Source organism: Carcharodon carcharias, chromosome 6, assembly GCF_017639515.1.
Source record: "Carcharodon carcharias isolate sCarCar2 chromosome 6, sCarCar2.pri, whole genome shotgun sequence".
NCBI classification, from domain to species: Eukaryota; Metazoa; Chordata; class Chondrichthyes; order Lamniformes; family Lamnidae; genus Carcharodon; species Carcharodon carcharias.
The window spans coordinates 5976137-5994195 of record NC_054472.1 but is presented as its reverse complement, the minus strand read 5'-3'; the positions used below and the strand labels follow the sequence as shown (position 1 = coordinate 5994195).

The following is an 18059-nucleotide window of genomic DNA, read 5'->3' as shown; positions in this document are numbered from 1 at the left end:
ACATGATACCCTGACCAAGTTGGATTCAAAGTGAGTTTTCTTAACTACAGTTCTTTGAAAGCAGCAGCTTGAGGCATAGATGCTGAAGGCTGTTCACACTTGTAAGGTCTTAAAATGCCTACACTTACACACAGCATTCGCTCCTTTGTACATATTTTCCCCTTTGGATACAAATTCCCATTGTTTCACAATGTCTTTGGACTTTATCTTCCTGATAATAAAATCTCTCACTAGCACTAAGTTTTACCAGTAACCTTTGGCAAAATAAACACACTGTTTCTTACTTCACCTGGCTAAGTGCCACATTTCACCCCTCCTTTGAAAACAATCTAGTCTGGCTCATTTAAAAAATTCAAATGTCCCTTTGACCTTACATTCTAAACTTCCCCCATGTTTACATCAAAGCCTTCAGACCAGCTGCCAATTAAATCTCTCACACACACAGACATAATACTCTACTTTACAATAATTTCAATAACATTATGAGAATTATTATACTTTCCAGACAATATTTATCTCCAACGTTCCCACTCACCATTCCAGTCTATGTGTGGATCACTTTATGTGAAGGGTTTTGCCATACCAGTCCCCTATGTGCCTTGTCCTAATTTGAACTGTGCAATACACTACTGGAGCAGAGACATGGGAGAACTGGTTAGACAGGTGGTTGTAGGAAGGGAGGATTAAGGGATATGGGAACAGGCCAGACATATGGTATCAGAACTATTAATCATGTGGAGGATAAACACCAATATGACTAGTTTCTATGTTGTAATTTTGATGCAATTAAACTTATATCCTCTTGCCCAACATTTTTGGTGAAATTTGGAGCTATTTTCTAAATCGATACTCTCCATACTCGGGTTACTTTCACTTGCTTCCTTTTTGTGTCTGTCCCACAACCGTATTTCCCATCTGAAAAATCAGCAAGTCTCTCCATGAATGTCAGCGACAGACAGCTTCAGAATTCGATAATCCTTAACAACTATGGTTGAATCAATAGATCCCTTTACCTACCACTGATCTCCATTCACTTTCAAAGCTGGACCGTTTCTCCCAACGGCATAGACTTTCAGGCTGGACTTCCACCCAATTCTATAAATGCAAATCCCCCCCCACCTCACCCCGTCGAGAGTCGTGGAACCAGGGTTTCCAAGTGCACTCGCCAGTACTCAGAGCTACATTGCCAGTTTGGCACTGCTGCACATCCAAAATTGATTTGTAAAAATTGGCAGCATAAATGCATGCTAAAGAAACTTTTGAGAATTAACTTTAGGAAGGAAACTATGGAGACATTACAGTCAGCCTGCTCCTTGGCCTCATAGCAACATGCTTCCTCATAAATTCACTGTTCTTAAGCTGCAAGAAAAATTTTTATTCATGATGTGCTACTTCACTAATGAATTTTTTTCTCTTTCTCATCACAATCAGTCAGATGACAAAAATGGTAACAGTGCAGGCAAAATGATGTATGTTCTAGTCCTCAGTAGGGTGTAAATAAACTGGAATATTTCTGTTCTTTCTTGTGCTACAATTTGTCCTTTGGTTACAACATATTGACAAGCATTACATCCATGGGATAGAGTACAACCTTGTACAACACACTGTGGATTGCAGTAATGAGTGAGCTTCACTCAATGCCAGCCACAGGTTGTGGGAATCCTGGCAATTGTTAGCAGTGTCAGCAGACCTCCGACTGATATACTGTTTTGTGGGATGGAACATAATCCAGGTATAATTTAGGTAGAGGCTGCTTGTTGAAAAGCCGCTGATGACAGATCTGGACTAGAGAATAATCTTGGTTTGGCCTCACTTCAGAAAGTTAGCACTATCCCTGGGCCATACTAACTTCCTGTGTTTCAGTTCACAGTGACTGCTTGTTTGGCAGTGGGGTGTGGTTAGGGGGCTGGCAGGGTTGGGTAGTGGTAGGGTGGTGAGGCCAATGGAAAAACAGAGGAGTCTCCATCTGTCACCTCACCTGAGTGAGTCTAATGAAACCCAAGAGCCAACAGATTTTAGGAGTCAGGGGTTGACAATGGAACACCCATTAAGCTGTATGCTAGATCTGAATTCCACCTGCACCAAAGTTGAGTAAAAGAAAGCTACAACTATCAGTATCCCCTGTGAGTAAATATTAAAAGTTTCTTCTTACACATGATGGACAATGCACCTCCCTTCTCTATGAATAATTGTTAGCCAATAGTTCAGGAGCAGCCGAATGTTGAACTTCTGATTAGAAAATCCCATGTTCAAAGCCCAGTGTTGTTTTCAGTTACCAGACAAGTATTTCAGAGGACTGAACTAATAATCTGGGGACAAGAGTTCAAATCCTACTACATTTGGGAAATTTAAATTTAGTGAATTTATTAAATCTGGCATGTAAAGCTAGTATCAGTAATGATGACCAAGTAACTACTAGATTGTTGTAAAAAGCCATTTAGTTCACTAGTGTCTTCTAGGGAAGGAAATCTGCCATCCTTACCCAGTCTGGCCTACATGCCAGAGCCATTACAATGTACTCTCTGAAATGTTCTAGCAATCTACTCTGCTCTCAAGGCAGCAGTTTGCCACCAGCTTCTCAAGAGCAACTGGAGATGGGTAATAAATGCTGGGCTTGCCAGTAATGCCAGCATCCTGTAAATGAATTAAAGAAACACCAATTCAGCCAGTTCCTGGATGGCAAATTTTAAATCCAAACTAGTCCAAGGCAATCCCTTGCCAGGCATCTGAAGCAGGCTTTGTAGCAGGTTAAATAAGGAGCAGTTATGGCAGCACTCAGAAATCCATGGGCTCAAAGCAAAACAGTGCAAATGAAAGATGTTTAATTAAGCAAGGAAGGGAAAGTGTGTCTTCCCCCTGAAAGGAGAACATAATTACTGCATTTGAAAGCATTTATCCATCTATTGCAAACTCATCCTGTTTTGACTGAAACATAGTTAATTTGTGGCACTTTCAAAGGAGTATTTTTTCACACAAGGGTGCATTTCAGTCATGTGAAGCAGCACATAATTTGTGTTAAAACACTGTTAAATAGCTATTTAGCAAAGATAAGTCCAACTTCAGGTTTGCAGAAACAAGTCAAAATGAGCCCAAGAAACACTCGAGCATTCTGACTGAAGCCCCTCCTGACAACACAACAGATCAGATTGATGGCAGCACTCAAGTTGCTCAGTCTGAAGCAAGACAATAATACAATCGCACTGCCCTTGGTGAGGCATCAAGTTGTGTCTCCCCAGTAATGTCACCTACATATATACATTTTGAAGCTGGCAACCCTTTCTTTACCAGCCAGCCAGAGATCCCTGCAGTTTGCAAACGACCACTAGCACAAAGTTAAAACCACACTCAACTCTTTGAAATTTTAAGAACTTTTTTTTCCACACATTTGTTGGCGTTTTAGCTATTTGCAAGAAAACACAATGGCTGTACTTTTCTGTGGAGATATGCCCATTGCACTTCTATTCCAAGAAGTCTAGACAAATATTAATTTCTAAAATATTGCAAATATCCATTTAATATAACAAATGTTATCAGTTTTTACATCTCATTCCATTCCAGTATATGAGAGATGAATATATTTGCCAAGGAAAAACATGTGTCTTTTATTAATTTTTTCAATATTGCAAAACATATTTTACTACGTAAGATATTGAAAATAAGTTTCTAGTGCAGAAATAATTGATAATTATCTTCCACATTATCTGGATCTTTCACATTCACCATTCAAAAGCACTTTCATCGGCTTCAAAGGTTCCCCCAGTAGTTCAGCAAGTTTAACCAGCTGAGTAGCTAACCCAGCAGGACCAATAAAGGCTCAAGTCCTGCTCTGCGCTAGTAAAGCTGAACTGTTCATAGGCTGGTGGTAGGGCATTAAGAATGTACATGACCAAAAAAGACCACTGCAGCCCATCTGGTCAGTCCTGATGTTGGTTGGATGATTACAGCTGATGCACAACCAGTTCAGGAAGGAGAGAATCAGTCACTGCCTTACCACCTCTGCTGGGGGTGGTCCCAGAAGACTGAGGACAGGATTATGTTGTCCAATAACTGGTAGGACAGTCAACCAATCCCTTTGGAACCAGTACCCCAGTAAGAAACCAATGGGTTTAGGGAGTAAAAAAAGTCTAAATTTTCATCCAAGGCTTTGGTGCTTTTGGATTTTTTTCGACTAGTGGTTGATCTCCTATGTTGTCACCTGTGGGGAGTTAGGATAAAAGGATGACTAAATGCAGCCAAACTTCAAACCACCTCCCTAGTACTGCGACGTGTCAGAAATCTGCCTCAAACTTATACATTTTGTATACCCCTTGCTGGGGTCAGGGGTAAAATTTAAATATCTATTAAGGTACAGTTTACACATTAATAAAGGTTGTTCATTTAGTTTTCACAAAACAATGGATGGCCATGGAATTCAATCCCTAAAGTTCCAGTAAAAATTCTGATACATCGAATTAATAAAAATGGCGTTCGACAGTCACTTTAAACCTCTGCCCTGATCCCATTACAGGCCACGAACACTATTACAGAACAACATACTGTCTAACAACACCCTGAACAATGAAATAGGAGATTTCCTTGCAACATGAAAATAAATGGAAGACCTAGACAATTTAGATTTACTTTTACCCCGATTTCTTTGGGTAGAAATAAATGACAACAGAAGCACAGCCTTGCAGAAAATGAAGGAAGTGGAAGTGCTCACTGCTGTTATGTAGTTGTGCTGTATAAAAGCCCTGCATAAAGCGAATTACACATGCAAGTGCTTCTGCAAGGCCCAGGGGAAAAGCAGACAATGTGCATGTGTATGGAGCAAGAATCTTTTTGAAAGAGAAAGATGACTCTACAATACAAGCCTAGATCATTCTTCTCATTCAACATCCTCTACACACTACTGAAGACTGATCTTTTTATTACCTAGGGATAGAAGCAGTAAACTTTTATTAGGTAGCAAAGGCATTATCACTCATGGTTCTCTAAAATGACCAAAAGTGCTAAGTAAACATATGAGGGTTAATCCATGTGGCAGCATTACAAAAACTATCAATAGATTCCTGTTTCAAGAATGCTTCAGCAGCCGCTGCATTGTCGTATCCAATGGACGGAGATTCAGGCTGCCTCGCTTGTCCCTTGAAATGCTATGAAATCCTCAACACAGCACACGAGTATAGTTTGAGTCCAGACAAGCCCTGTTCAACACAAAGATATCCAAGAGACAGAAACAGAACAAACAGAGCTGAACATTTTCTACCAACAAAGCCATCCTCCAGGCTGTATTATCTGCACTCTGAGGAAAAACAAGGTAGCTGGCAATCGTTTTATGTTGCCAAGGGGGCAACCATAAGGCAACCTCGGTTTGGAATATTTGTAGATGACAAGAAACTGACCTTCCCCTCGTAGGGTTGGATGATTAGAAGATTGAGATTCTCTTTCGTGGTACAGGTATCAATTCAGTATCCTTCACACTCTTATATCGCACGACAATACTCAATGTTCCCTCTAATTTCTGTTTGCAGTGTGACACTACCCAGTCCTTTTAAGACTGATGGGCAGTCGTGCATGCAAGCATCTTAAAGGGAACACTGCTTGCATGGAGGGACTCAATAGATCCCAGACTGATGTAGCAAAGAACCACCATGCAGTCTTTCCAAAGACATTTGAGGAAGCAACAAGCAACTTGGATAAAAGGGAATCTGTAGGTGTGATACACTTGGATTTCCAGAAAACATGTGTTAAGGTGCCTCATCAAAGGTTACCACACAAAATAAGAGCTCATGGTGTAGGGGGTAACATATTAGCATGGATAGAGGATTAGTTAGCTAACAGTAAACAGAGGGTAAGCCTAAATGGGTCAGTTTCAGGTTGGCAAGATGAAACAAGTGGAGTGGCCACAGGGCTCAGTGCTGAAGCCTCAACCATTTACAATCTATATCAATGACTTAGATGAAGGCAGCGAAATGTATGGTTGTTAAATTTGTTGATGACACAAAGATAATTAGGAGAGTAGGTTGTGAAGAGGGCATAAGGAGTCTGAAAAGGAATGTAGACAGATTAAGTGATTGGGAAAAATCTGGCAGATGGAGTATAATGTGCGAAAATGTGAACTTGTCCACTTTGGCAGGAAGAATAGAAAAGCAGTATGTTATTTAAATAGAGAGAGATTGCAGAGCTCTCCTGCACGAAGGGATCTGGGTGTCCTGGCACATGAATCACAGAAAGTTCATATGCAGGTAAAGCAAGTGATTAGGAAGGCAAATGGAATGTTGTCGTTTATTGCAAAGGGAATGGAATATAAAATTAAGGGAGTTTTGCTACAGTTGTATAGGGCGTTGGTGAGGCCACACCTAGAGTAACGTGTACAGTTTTGGCCTCCTTATTTAAGAAAGGACATAATTGCAATAGAAGCAGTACAAAGAAGGTTTGCTTGATTGATTCCGAGATGAAGGGTTTATCTTATGAAGAAATGTTGGGCCTATATCCAGTGGAGTTTAGAAGGATGAAAGGTGGTCTCATTAAAAGATATAAGATTCTGAGGGGGCTTGACAGGGTGGATGCTGAAAGGATGTTTGTCCTTGAGAGACTCACACGCCCTCTGAGCTGCATGGGTGTGTGGCCATACAGCAATCAGGAAAGTGTCGTGCAGGGAACAAACAGGCTGCAAACAACCAATGGTCACTTTAAAATAGATGCATGAACAGGTATGCACCACCCTTAAAGAAACCGGACAGTGCAAGGGGCCAGCCGCATATAGTAAATGGAAATTAGAGGGAGCACTGGACTTCAAAACGTTGTGCAGTACAGCAGTGTGCAAAAGATGCTGAACCGTCAGGGGATACCTTGTCAACAGAGATCAGGTGCACTTAGCAGATGGAGATCGAGACAAGCGCAAGGAATGAACAATCTTTCAGTGGTGATATGGGTTGAACAATTTCTTTTCGTTGTTGAGAATGCCAGCAATTAAACCACCAGCAGCTTTGACACTATTTCTGCCAGAGAGGTATTTCTATAACTTCAGGGACTAGAGCTCTGCAGTTTGTTGCCACTTCCAAAACCTTTAACATAGAAAGGAAGGGGCCACATAGATCCCATGGTGTGCACAGAGAAACTATACGGGGAGAAAGGGACAAAGGAGAAGGGGACAAACATCATATCAGCCTGAGGGACATGGAAATCAGCTCTCCGACTTCTAAAACTCTGTGTCACAACAAATTGCATGTACAGGAAGATAGGAATTACTAGGTAACAATAATCCAAGATCCATCTAGTTCACCTCTACCATTGCAATAATCACATGATACAACACTAATGGAGTTGTTGACTAATCATAGTGAACAATCTCGATCAATTACCCTACAACAGGCCCAGACAGGAGGCGAGAAAAATCCCAATGGAGGAGAGTTTTGGCAACTGTCAGTTCTAAGTCAGCCATTTCTCTCAAAGAAGCTGCACTTATGACAACACATTCTGATGGATTTCCGTTTGTCTCCTTTACCTTGTTCCCATTATTACTTGCTTTGGTCTTGCACCATCAACCCTCTTGTCATTTAATCTCTCCTGCCTTCCAGTCTATCATAGACATTCCCTTTTGTTCTTTTCTTACCCTCCCCCTTTTCAATTGCTTAAAGCCTGTTATATCTCCAACATTTCCTAGTTCTGATGAAAACTCACTGACCTGAAACGTTAACTCTGTTTCACTTTCCAGATCTGCTGAGTATTTCCAACATTTTCTGTTTTTATAATTTGTTCCATGACTTGCACCAAAATATTATTTCTTGAGCTAATCCTAAGCTGCAGAAATATTGCCATCATCAGAAACAGACCTTCTCTTTTTATTTACATCATTACACTGGTACAGCCAAGAAAGGCAACTTAAAAGTTGAAGCAAGCTGAGGACTTGCTACTTTAAAAAAATTCAATGCTTCAAAGTTCTCAGTGAAAGAAATGGCGTTACCCCCAACTCAAGGTTACTAGTCTCATTAACAGCCTGTATAAAATGACTCTGTTGTTGTGTCTAAAACCTCATTAAAAAAGAACATTTTGCACCAACTGGGAGTTTCTAACAGGCCAACTGATCTCCAGTGAGATTAAAATGTGTTGAATCCCAAAAAGTAGATACACAACTAGATGCAGTAACATATTTACTGACACAGAGTAAACTACTGGACCTTTTGTTAAAAGGGCTTTTTTTTTGGCAAAAGACTTGCCAAAATATAATCAAGGGATTGCAGTCTGCAAATGGCTTTTATTAGTGGCATTTTCCTCGTTTCCTGAAGCACGGATCTTTCCCCCCTCAAATCTGTCTGTTTACCTTGCAGCAGCTGCCAACATGGAAACTTAATATTCCGAGGCAACACCATGTACTGGCAAACTGACTCATCAGAAGAAACCATTACAAATTTCTCACTATGCCAAAGCAAACAAGGCAAAACGTCTCTGTTTAAAATCGTGCAGTATGTTATTCTCCTATTACGGCTTCATGGCCCTGATGGAAATGATTACCAGCAGGTACCTAATGTCTAAAAAATTTACAACACTCAATAATTTATTAAACAAATCTGAACCTAACTGCATACTAAGGAATCCACAAAAACAAAAGACGGTGATTTTACAGATTAAAATGACAAGATTGAATGAATAAGGGGACATTTTGTCTGCTGCACATCCACAAGGTAGCTGACACACTATTATATGTTGCCCAACTGCAGGTCAGAAAGAATACCAGGAGGTAATCTGTCTTCATATAATTCCTGGCCCATAACATGCGTTTCATGCCACTTCTAAAGTACTCTGTTTTATTTGGCAGTTGGTTTGATCTCTTCATCTCTTCGCATCTATTTAATCAGCCTGCACTCCGCAAACCCGACAGGTAAGCAAGCTAATCTGAGAATGTAAAGTTCAATCCCTTCTTGCCCCTCACCAATCACTAGGCTCAGACGATAACTTAAAAAAATGAACTGTTCACTTGCAAGCAACATGAATGTCCTACTTTCTCTTACTCAAATTAACCCCAGTGAGCAGAATTTTACTCATTTTAAAGTGATAACTGAACAGGCTCAGCATCATGCAAGCACTATTTGAACCAGCAACCTTGGATTATTGCAATCCCTTGAAGTGGGAAGGGAGAAACAATCCCTTATTCATGCTACAGTCAGTATCTTTATATTTTTCCAGTGGCTTTGGCCCGACCACAATGTGAACATGAGACCAGAAGTAAAGGCTCCTGACTTCCAAGGTGTTGTGGTTAGGAATAGACTTTGTGCCATTTGTTAATAATAAAGAAGGAAACAATGTATTTTTATTTTTTTTTGGAGTAGTTGTATAGTAAACCAGTTTCCATTAAACCCCAAAATGACTCACATAAATGAATCTTGCTCCTAACCCCATGTCCTTAGCCCAGGTGGTGAGGCACTTTCACCATAGACATCTCCGTTAATGGTGTTGACTGTTCTTGTGGGTGGGTCAGGCTTTGGGTAGGAGCCTCATTAATAGCTCTCACTTCCGACACTAACCAGCCAAACAAAAATGCAAAAACATTAATGAAGGCTGAATTGAACTTCGAATAGTCTAAGCTATTCCAGCATTGTAGTAACACACACTAAGACATCTCCATCTCATCAGTTTAAATACAATAGGAATCAGTTAATATCAGAGGTATTTTCTAGTCTCCATTAACCTTCTATTCAGCAGCTGACATTGGCTGTTAAACGTGTTGAGAATCATTCCTCCACAATGCATTGAAAACCATTTTTACTTACTGTGTTTGTTGCATCTTCCTGCAAAATTGCATCATACATCTTGTTGGCATCTTCATACCTTATGGAAGAGCAAAGCACGCGATAGTTGTCTTGTTACATGATCAAGTTAAGTACAATAAATCTTCTTAGTTACCAAGTGACAGGCTCAGATCATGAGTCAATGCATGAACTCACACTAGATGACAAATACGTAACACCTTTCCTTTCATTTGCCAATTACCTGCTACAAAGAGTTTAAAAACAATTATGGACCCATCAAATAGCAATTTTGATGGTGGTAAAAATATTTTACACCAAGACATGTGAAAATATTTAGAAAACATACCTTCCATATGTTTTTCATAATTCCTACTCTTACCCTTCAGTCACAAAATGAACAAGTTCTCAAGTACCTTTCCAGGGATTCGAATTGCATTCCAGTCAATCGCTTCACCCGGTGGCTGCCTGGAAATTGTTTGTGGAGTTCATGCAGACACAGCTGTGGATGGAGTAACCCATAAAGAGTAAGTTTTGCATACCACTCATTCACACTTTCAATGCTGCCACAATATACTAATGGTCAACTAACAAGGACCTTCAAGTGTTTGCATGACCAATGACAAATGACCCCACCTGTTCTCTGTAAACCAAGCATATATTAACCTAGCAACAGAAGGTCATTCAGCCATTCCATGAATGAGATCATTGCTGATCTGCGACCTAACTCCATATACCTGCCTTATTCCCTAATACCTTTGGTTAACAAAAAAACCTACCAACCTCAGACTGAGAATTATCAAGTGATCTAGCATTAGTCGCCATATCCGAGAGTTCCAAACTTCTACCATCCTTTGTGTGTAGAAGTTTTCCTTCATTTCATTCTTGAAAAGTCTCACTGTAATTTTTAAACATTTCCCCCTAGTCCTAGATTCCCCAAGCAGCAGAAACAGTTTCTCACTATCTACCCTACATGTTCCCAATAATACCTTGAAAACTTGGACCAAATTAGCCCCTAACCATGTAACTTCAAAATAACAACTTCATGATATGTTTTGTTTTGGCCTTTGGTACAATTTAATGCTATAGTTAAAACACTTTATTTCACACTTGCCCTTGATGCGAGAGAACTTCGTATCATACAGAACCCATACATATACTGTGCGCTCATCTTTACCCATGAGTGTGGATGTATTTGATAGGACTGAATTCCTACTCCAGTTTATTCTGTCCACCAATCTATCAACAGCATTTTACGATAGAAAAGCAGAATTGCAAAAGTATAAACTGTGGAGGGCTTTTATTTCACAAATAAATCTAACAGTAATTGTGCTTTGTGAACAAAATAAAAAACATTCATTTTTTTTTTAAAAGGCACACCATGTAACTTTCTTTTAGGTACAGTTGGACGACTAAGGTCCTAACAATTAAACATACTGCATGAATGCACATTTATTATACTTCTGGATGAAGGTGCATCATTTTATCATGCTGTCCCTATACAGTATACTGATACAACACATAACACTGGCTAAAAATGTTATGATAAAATGTAGCAGATCAAATCAACAGAGTGAAATCTGGCTGTAAGAATTTCTAGTTTAAAATAAGCCAGCAATTTCACTAGCCCCATTTCCCCTTCCATTAACCTTATTCAGGATGCAAGATTTCCATGCTCTAGCAAACCTTCTTGAGAGACTCAAACATGCTCATAGCAACACGTCAACACGACATTAACATAGAAACATTAGACAGGTTGCGTTGTTCTTGTGCAATGAATGAACAAGCATTGGTTCTGAACATCAGTGTGGTTCAATATGAACCTGCCCAGTTATACTTGACCTGCCGACTACATCAGAGCTGTCAAAATTGTTACTGAAATAACATGCACTAATTCAGTTCCAGGCAAACCAGTAGTTTGCTTTGATGAAAGTTCATTGACCTGAAACATTAACTCAGTTTCTCTCTCCACAGATGCTGTCAGGCCTGATGAATATTTCCAGCATTTTCTGTTCTTATTTCAAATTTTCAGCATTCACATTATTTTGCTTTTGCACTAGTGCAACCTACCCTGCAGGGTTGAAATGAACAGAGTACTAATAATCTGACTCGGTGAAACTAACATTAACAACTTATAAAGTAATGAAGACAATTACAAGAAATAGGCTGAAGAAATGTCAAATGGGCAAGATCCTACTGCAGTAACGTCTGATTTTATTTTGCAGTTGTCACCTGTAAGACAGTAGGAGTAGATCCTACAGCCCCTCAAGCCTGTTATGCCATTTCATTAGATCATAGATGATTTGGATTTCTGCCTCATTTATCCACCTTAGCCCTATAGTCCTTGAGACCCTTATTTAACAAAAATATACCCATACCTAACAATAAGTATAGAAAGTGCTGGAAAAACTCAGCAGGTCTGGCAGCATCTGTGGAGAGAGACTCTACCAAACAAAATTGCTATAAATCTTCAGAACACCGTTCACAAGCTCCCACATGAAGAACTTGGAGGTGCAGCACAGATTACCAGAATCATACTGGGGCTTAGGGGGCTAAATATGGGAAAAGATTAATTAAACTTGCATTCATAGAAACTAGGAGGAGTAGGCCATTCGGCCCTTCGAGCCAGCTCCGCCATTCATTATGATCACGGTTGATAAGCCAACTCAATAGCCTGCTCCCGCTTTCTCCCTATACCCTTTGATCCCTTTCGCCCCAAGAGCTATATCTAACTTCTTCTTGAATGTGTACAATGTTTTGGTCTCAACTACTTTCCGTGGTAACGAATTCCACAGGCTCACCACTCTCTGGGTAGAGAAATTTCTCATTTCAGTATTCCCTAGAGCATAGAATGTTGAGTAGTTATCTGAGCAAGGTGCTTAAAATGTTAGGAGGATTTGGTACGGTAAATGCAGAGAAACTAGTTCCTCTGATGGGCAAATCAAGAACAAGGTCATAATCTTAAAATTCAAGGTATTATTTAGGAGTGAAGTAGGAAAGCACATCTTTACACAAAAGGTATTAGATGGCTGGAAATCACTAGCCTAAGAGGTTATCAATGCTGGGGAGAGTGGGGGACATCAGGAGCTTCCAAGCCTGAAATCAATAGATTTTTGTTGGGTAATAATATCAAGTGATATACAGCAAAGGCAGGTAACTGGAGTTAAGGTACTAATCAGCCATGAAGGTCAGAACAGGTTCGAGGGGCTGAATGGCCTCCTTTTGTTCCTATGATAATTTGGAACAATTTACCAGGTAAGCTGGACGAGTGAAAGATATGAGAAATGTTCAAATTGCAGTCAGGCACTAAACGGGGTAAAATGGGGCTTCAAAGGGTCAAATTACCAGAGGGAGGTGGTATTATCACTAGACTAGTAGTCCAGAGACCCAGGGTAATGCTCAGGATCAGGGAGGAAAACTGGTTGGAGTTGTACCTAGCACAAAGGAAGATGGTTATCGTTGTTGGAGGTCAATCATCTCGGTTCCAGGACAGCACTGCAGGGGTTCCTCAGGGTTGTGTCCTAAACCCAAATATCTTTAGTTGCTTCATCAATGACCTTCCTAAGGTCAGAAGTGGGGATGTTCGCTGATGATTGCACAATGTTCAGCACCATTCACGACTCCTCAGATACTGAAACAGTCCATGTTCAAATGCAGCAAGACCTGGACAATATCCAGGCTGGGCTGACAAGTAACATTTGTGCCACACAAGAGTCAGGCAATGATCATCTCCAACAAGAGAGAATCGAACCATTGCCCTGTGACATTCAATGGCATTACCATCGCTGAATCCCCCACTATCAACATCCTGGGGGGTTACTATTGACCAGAAACTGAACTGGTCTAGCCATATAAATACTGTGGCTCCAAGAGCAGGTCAGAGGTTAGGAATCTTGCGGCAAGTAACTCACCTCCTGACTCCCCAAAGCCTGCCCACCATCTATAAGGCACAAGTCAGGAACGTGATGGAATGCTCCCCACTTGCCTGGATGAGTGCAACTCAAACAAAACTCAAGAAGCTTGACACCATCCAGGACAAAGCAGCCCACTTGATTGGCACCTCTTCCACGAACATTCACTCCCTCCACCACCGACATACAGTGGCAGCACTGCAGGAACTCACTGAGGCTCTTTAGGTAGCACCTTCCAAACCCACGACCACTACCATCTAGAAGGACAAGGGCAGCGGTTCAAGAAGGCAGCTCACCACCACCTTCTCAAGGGCAATTAGGAATGGGCAATAAATGCTGGCTCAGCCAGCAACATCCACATCCCATGAATGAATATAAAAAAAGTGTTTTCATCCTTAACTTGTCCTAGATAATTGTGCTTTTATATACATATTTAAATATCCAATGTAACTTGCATTTATATAATAAACCTCTCCAAATTGCCCAAAGCTTCTCTTAAGACTAATTCAATACCATAAGCCAAATTGAAATGAATGTGGTGTTTTGGGTTTAGATTTCTGTTTTGAAGTGGGGTGTGCAAACTTCCTTAGTATGAAAACAGTCAGCGGCCCTGGCAAAGGGAATTTTCTCTTCTGTGCCTTTGTCTTGACATTCAGTTTTCAGTCAAAGCCCAGGTGCTTCTTGTTAAACTTGAAGCAGTGCAACAAAGTAGTGTTCTGATCCATTTCAAAATATGTATAATAGATAGAATATTATGCTCTGCAAGCATGTTGTAAATCTGAACCACTTGGCGAACATTATTCGCTTCCAATTTAAAATCGCTCTTATTTATTGTCCAAATCTAAAGACAGGAAGAGCATTTGTATACTACTCCACAGCAAAGCTGTTGTTAGATTTTTATCCTTGGCCCGGAGGCACTAATACTCAGGACCTATGTTATTTGCATTCTTTCTTTTTAATAAACAGAAACACCCCTCAGCTACAAAACTCGTCACTCAGGGGGGGTTTGGTGCTCTGGTCAGCCAGCATTGTTTGCAACGAGCTTCTAATCCACCTTTCCGTTTTGGATAAAAACTGTGTTTAGATAAAAAATGCCCAAATTGAGTGTTGAACACAAGGGGGAAGGAAAACATTACCTGATGGTGCAAGGACTAGGGATGCAAATTCAAGGTTTTGAGCAAGAGATACTGGGAGAATGTGAGGATGAATTTTTTCATGCAGTGAGTGGTAACGGTCAGGAAGTCAGTGCCTACAAGGACGTGGAGATGAATGATTTCAAAAGGAAACTGGATGGGCACAGGTGAGAAATAAACTTGCAGGCTGCAGGAAATAGAATGGCACTGACTGTGTTGCTCTGCAGGGGGCCAGTATAGACTCGATGGGCTGAATGACCTCTTCCTGTGCCCTGATGACACCGTGACCCCAAGTACAGCACAGATAAGGGCCATTTGGCCCAACAGGTCTGTGCCTGTGCTTATGTCCCACACAAGCATCCTCTCACACCTACTTCTTCTCACCTTGTTAGCAATAACCTCCTGTCCTATAATTTAATTGCATCTCAAGCACTTGAAGCAATACAACTGATATTTGAAAAAAAAATACAATTAAGCAAAAAAGAAAAACGAGCCCACGCAGCTGGTTGGTCAGCATCTGAAAGAAGAAAGTTCCAAAGAGTTCCTTTCTCTTGAGACAGACCTGTTATGGATTTCCAGATCGACTAATGTTTGTTGTGAAAGTTTCCCTTCTGTCTCTAGTATTTTTTAAACGTACTGTAAAATAATCATTAACTACTGATATTCTTTGGTCTTTACCAGCCCAGTCAGCAATGCTGCAATTTACAACTAAAGCCATCAGATTGACATTTGGACTTCACTTAAACCACTCGTTCACAATATATTTGAAGAGACAAGCCATAATCTCTCGCACACACACTATGGATACCTCATCATGAATAGAGAGTACTTATGCTAGATGATCTCCTGCAAGATAATGCATCAATGGGTAGCTGTATAAAAATAACTTGCATTTATATAGCACCTTTAATGTAGTAAAACATCCTGAAGTGTTTCACAGGGGCATTATCAAACACAATTTGACATCAAACCAAAGGTGGATACATTAGGACAGGTAGCCAAAAGCGTTTAAGGGGGTCTTAAGGAAGGACAGCAGACTTAAACAGATTTTTTATGGACAAGGGATTCAAGGGTTAAGGGGAGAGACCACAACCAGATCAGCCATGATTGTATTGAATGGTGGAGCAGACTCAAAGGGCTGAATGACCTACTACTGCAGTTCTATGTTCCTATGTCATGGTGATGGAAGATATGGGTATAGAGTAAGCACAGTAGGGATGTCAAGTAAGCTCAGCACTAGGCTTACAACTAACGCACATAATTAAAGCCAGTAAATCCAGCCACGTGTCAAGAGGTTGGTCTGCACCTAAAACCTAACACCCTACTGAGCTGCCAGATTACTGGGGAAGGTACTGACCTAGGTAGCAGGAAGGTGGGCAGGAGGAACTAAATAAGGGCTAGGAATACTCTCAGGTACACTTCATTGGCCAGTATAGTAGTTGGCAAGTGACCTAAGAGACAGCCTGAATGGTTAATGAAATAAATCAGGGAAGGTAGAGGGAGAAGCTGAAAAAAGTCATTTTTCATATGTCCCCTATTGGCAGATGCCTACAAATTTAGATCATTTAGGTCTCTTTTGGGCTACAAGTATCTTTAAGTTTCTCAGTTTGAGGTTCACTATTTCTTTCCTTTATTGAAGAGCAAAATACTGTGGATGTCAGAAACCTGAAAATAAAAGCAGAAAATGCTGGAAATTTTGTACTGAGTTATATCTCCAAGGAAATTAATCATAATTTGTTGAGGTATGAAGTAGTGGGAAGTACTGGGAATCAAAGCAACTGTTGGTTTCTTAAACAAAATGCATTTCAGTGAATTTAATGATACAGTGTACATGTTAAATTCAAAGCTTAAAACAGTAAGGAACAACTGTACTGAGGTCCCTAAATGGTATTGGTACTTACCGCTGCCAAGTCATCGCGACTGCAGTCGAGGGCAGCAATCATCACTTGTTCATAAATTATCCAAACTAAATGCAGCAGAAATTTAAACAAGGAGAAAAAAATAATTACAACAGCAATTAAAAGGCACGTGCTTTTAATAAGCTGCTATTTTTTTGCAACTTCCAAAACAAAATCACATTTTAAACAGTTGGCAAAGTCACTTATTGTCTGTATAAACTCAAGCAGCAAAAGAGAGACAAAGAAAGGAAAGAAGGAGCAAGAAAGAGGGGGAGGGCAAAAGGGAGACAGCAAAAGAGAATGAGAGAAGAGAAAACGAGAAAGAACAAGAGTAAAACAAAGTGAGAAAGAGGAGGGAGAGAAAGAGTGAGAGCAAAAGGTAGAAAGAAAAAGAGAGGCAAACAGAGAAATTCATTTAAACAATATCAATGTCTGGAATTAACAGTGTGCCTCAAATACTTGCCAGGTAACTAATGAATGCAGAAACATTCTAATCTCTTTTCTCATGCCAGGGCAGCTAAAATTGTTGCCTTTGCTTTGAAGCATTTCCCTGCTCTAATCTCTAGCAACTGCCTTGACACTGCAATATTTCCAAAATTTGAAAAGATAATTTAACAGAGGCCACAGATCAAACAACACTGCTACTGTGCAGACAACAATAACTGAAATAGAGTAGAAAAACAAGGGTGCTCCACAATAAGATTTTATCTTGACAGTGGGCCTTTTATTCAACATTCATTTTGGAATAATTGCCATATTAGAAGTGACAGCAATACACTATCATTGCTGGGTAGAGTGATGTGTAAAAATTACTCAATTTACTATGGTTATTGTATTTACCACCAGAGGCAGTGTGGGCTGGTATATATTGTGGAGCTTCCGTAGACAGCAGTATTGTAATGTGAAAAGGGAATAGCCATTCTCCACAGCTTCTGACTGATATAGTTCTTAAAAAAATATATAAACGATGATATTCTCACAGCTGGACCCCAGGGGTTAGGGTGTGGAGTAATGAGAAAAATGTCTTATACGGAGACACAGAATCATTGCAACCAATTTTTAAGTTGACAACCCTCCTTTCCTGTTGTGTAACCCATATGCTCCACAGCCAAGAATACAATGTGTGCCCCGCCCACTTTCTGTCCAGAGTTCCTATGGCAGACAGATAAAAAGGTTTACTCCAAAATACGTAAAGGCTATATTAATAGTAATAATGGACTCAATTGGTATGGTATCAGGACCCTAAGACCTTCTGTTTTGTCTGTCAATTAATCCGCCTACTCCCCAATTCAACCAATGTTTAAAAACATATCATTTACAGATGCTGCATCAAAGTACAGTTTGGATATTAATGGCTAGTGTTGCATGCTTTCCACAGAAAACTGGATC

The 18059-nt window shown here is 40.2% G+C and overlaps 1 protein-coding gene across 4 annotated transcripts in view; it reads right to left on the bottom strand.

The window, feature by feature from the left end:
• Window positions 1–18059, bottom strand: part of emc2 (ER membrane protein complex subunit 2) — a 102189-nt gene that overhangs the window by 52453 nt on the left and 31677 nt on the right. For 3 of the 4 annotated variants that reach the window (XM_041190471.1, XM_041190472.1, XM_041190469.1), the window contains 3 exons: window positions 16674–16738; window positions 10145–10230; window positions 9753–9810 (listed from right to left, as the gene is read on the bottom strand). In XM_041190471.1, coding sequence (XP_041046405.1) covers window positions 9753–9810; window positions 10145–10230; window positions 16674–16738 — 209 coding nt within the window. The remainder of the gene's footprint in view (window positions 1–9752; window positions 9811–10144; window positions 10231–16673; window positions 16739–18059) is intronic. The other variant, XM_041190473.1, reaches the window with a different exon arrangement.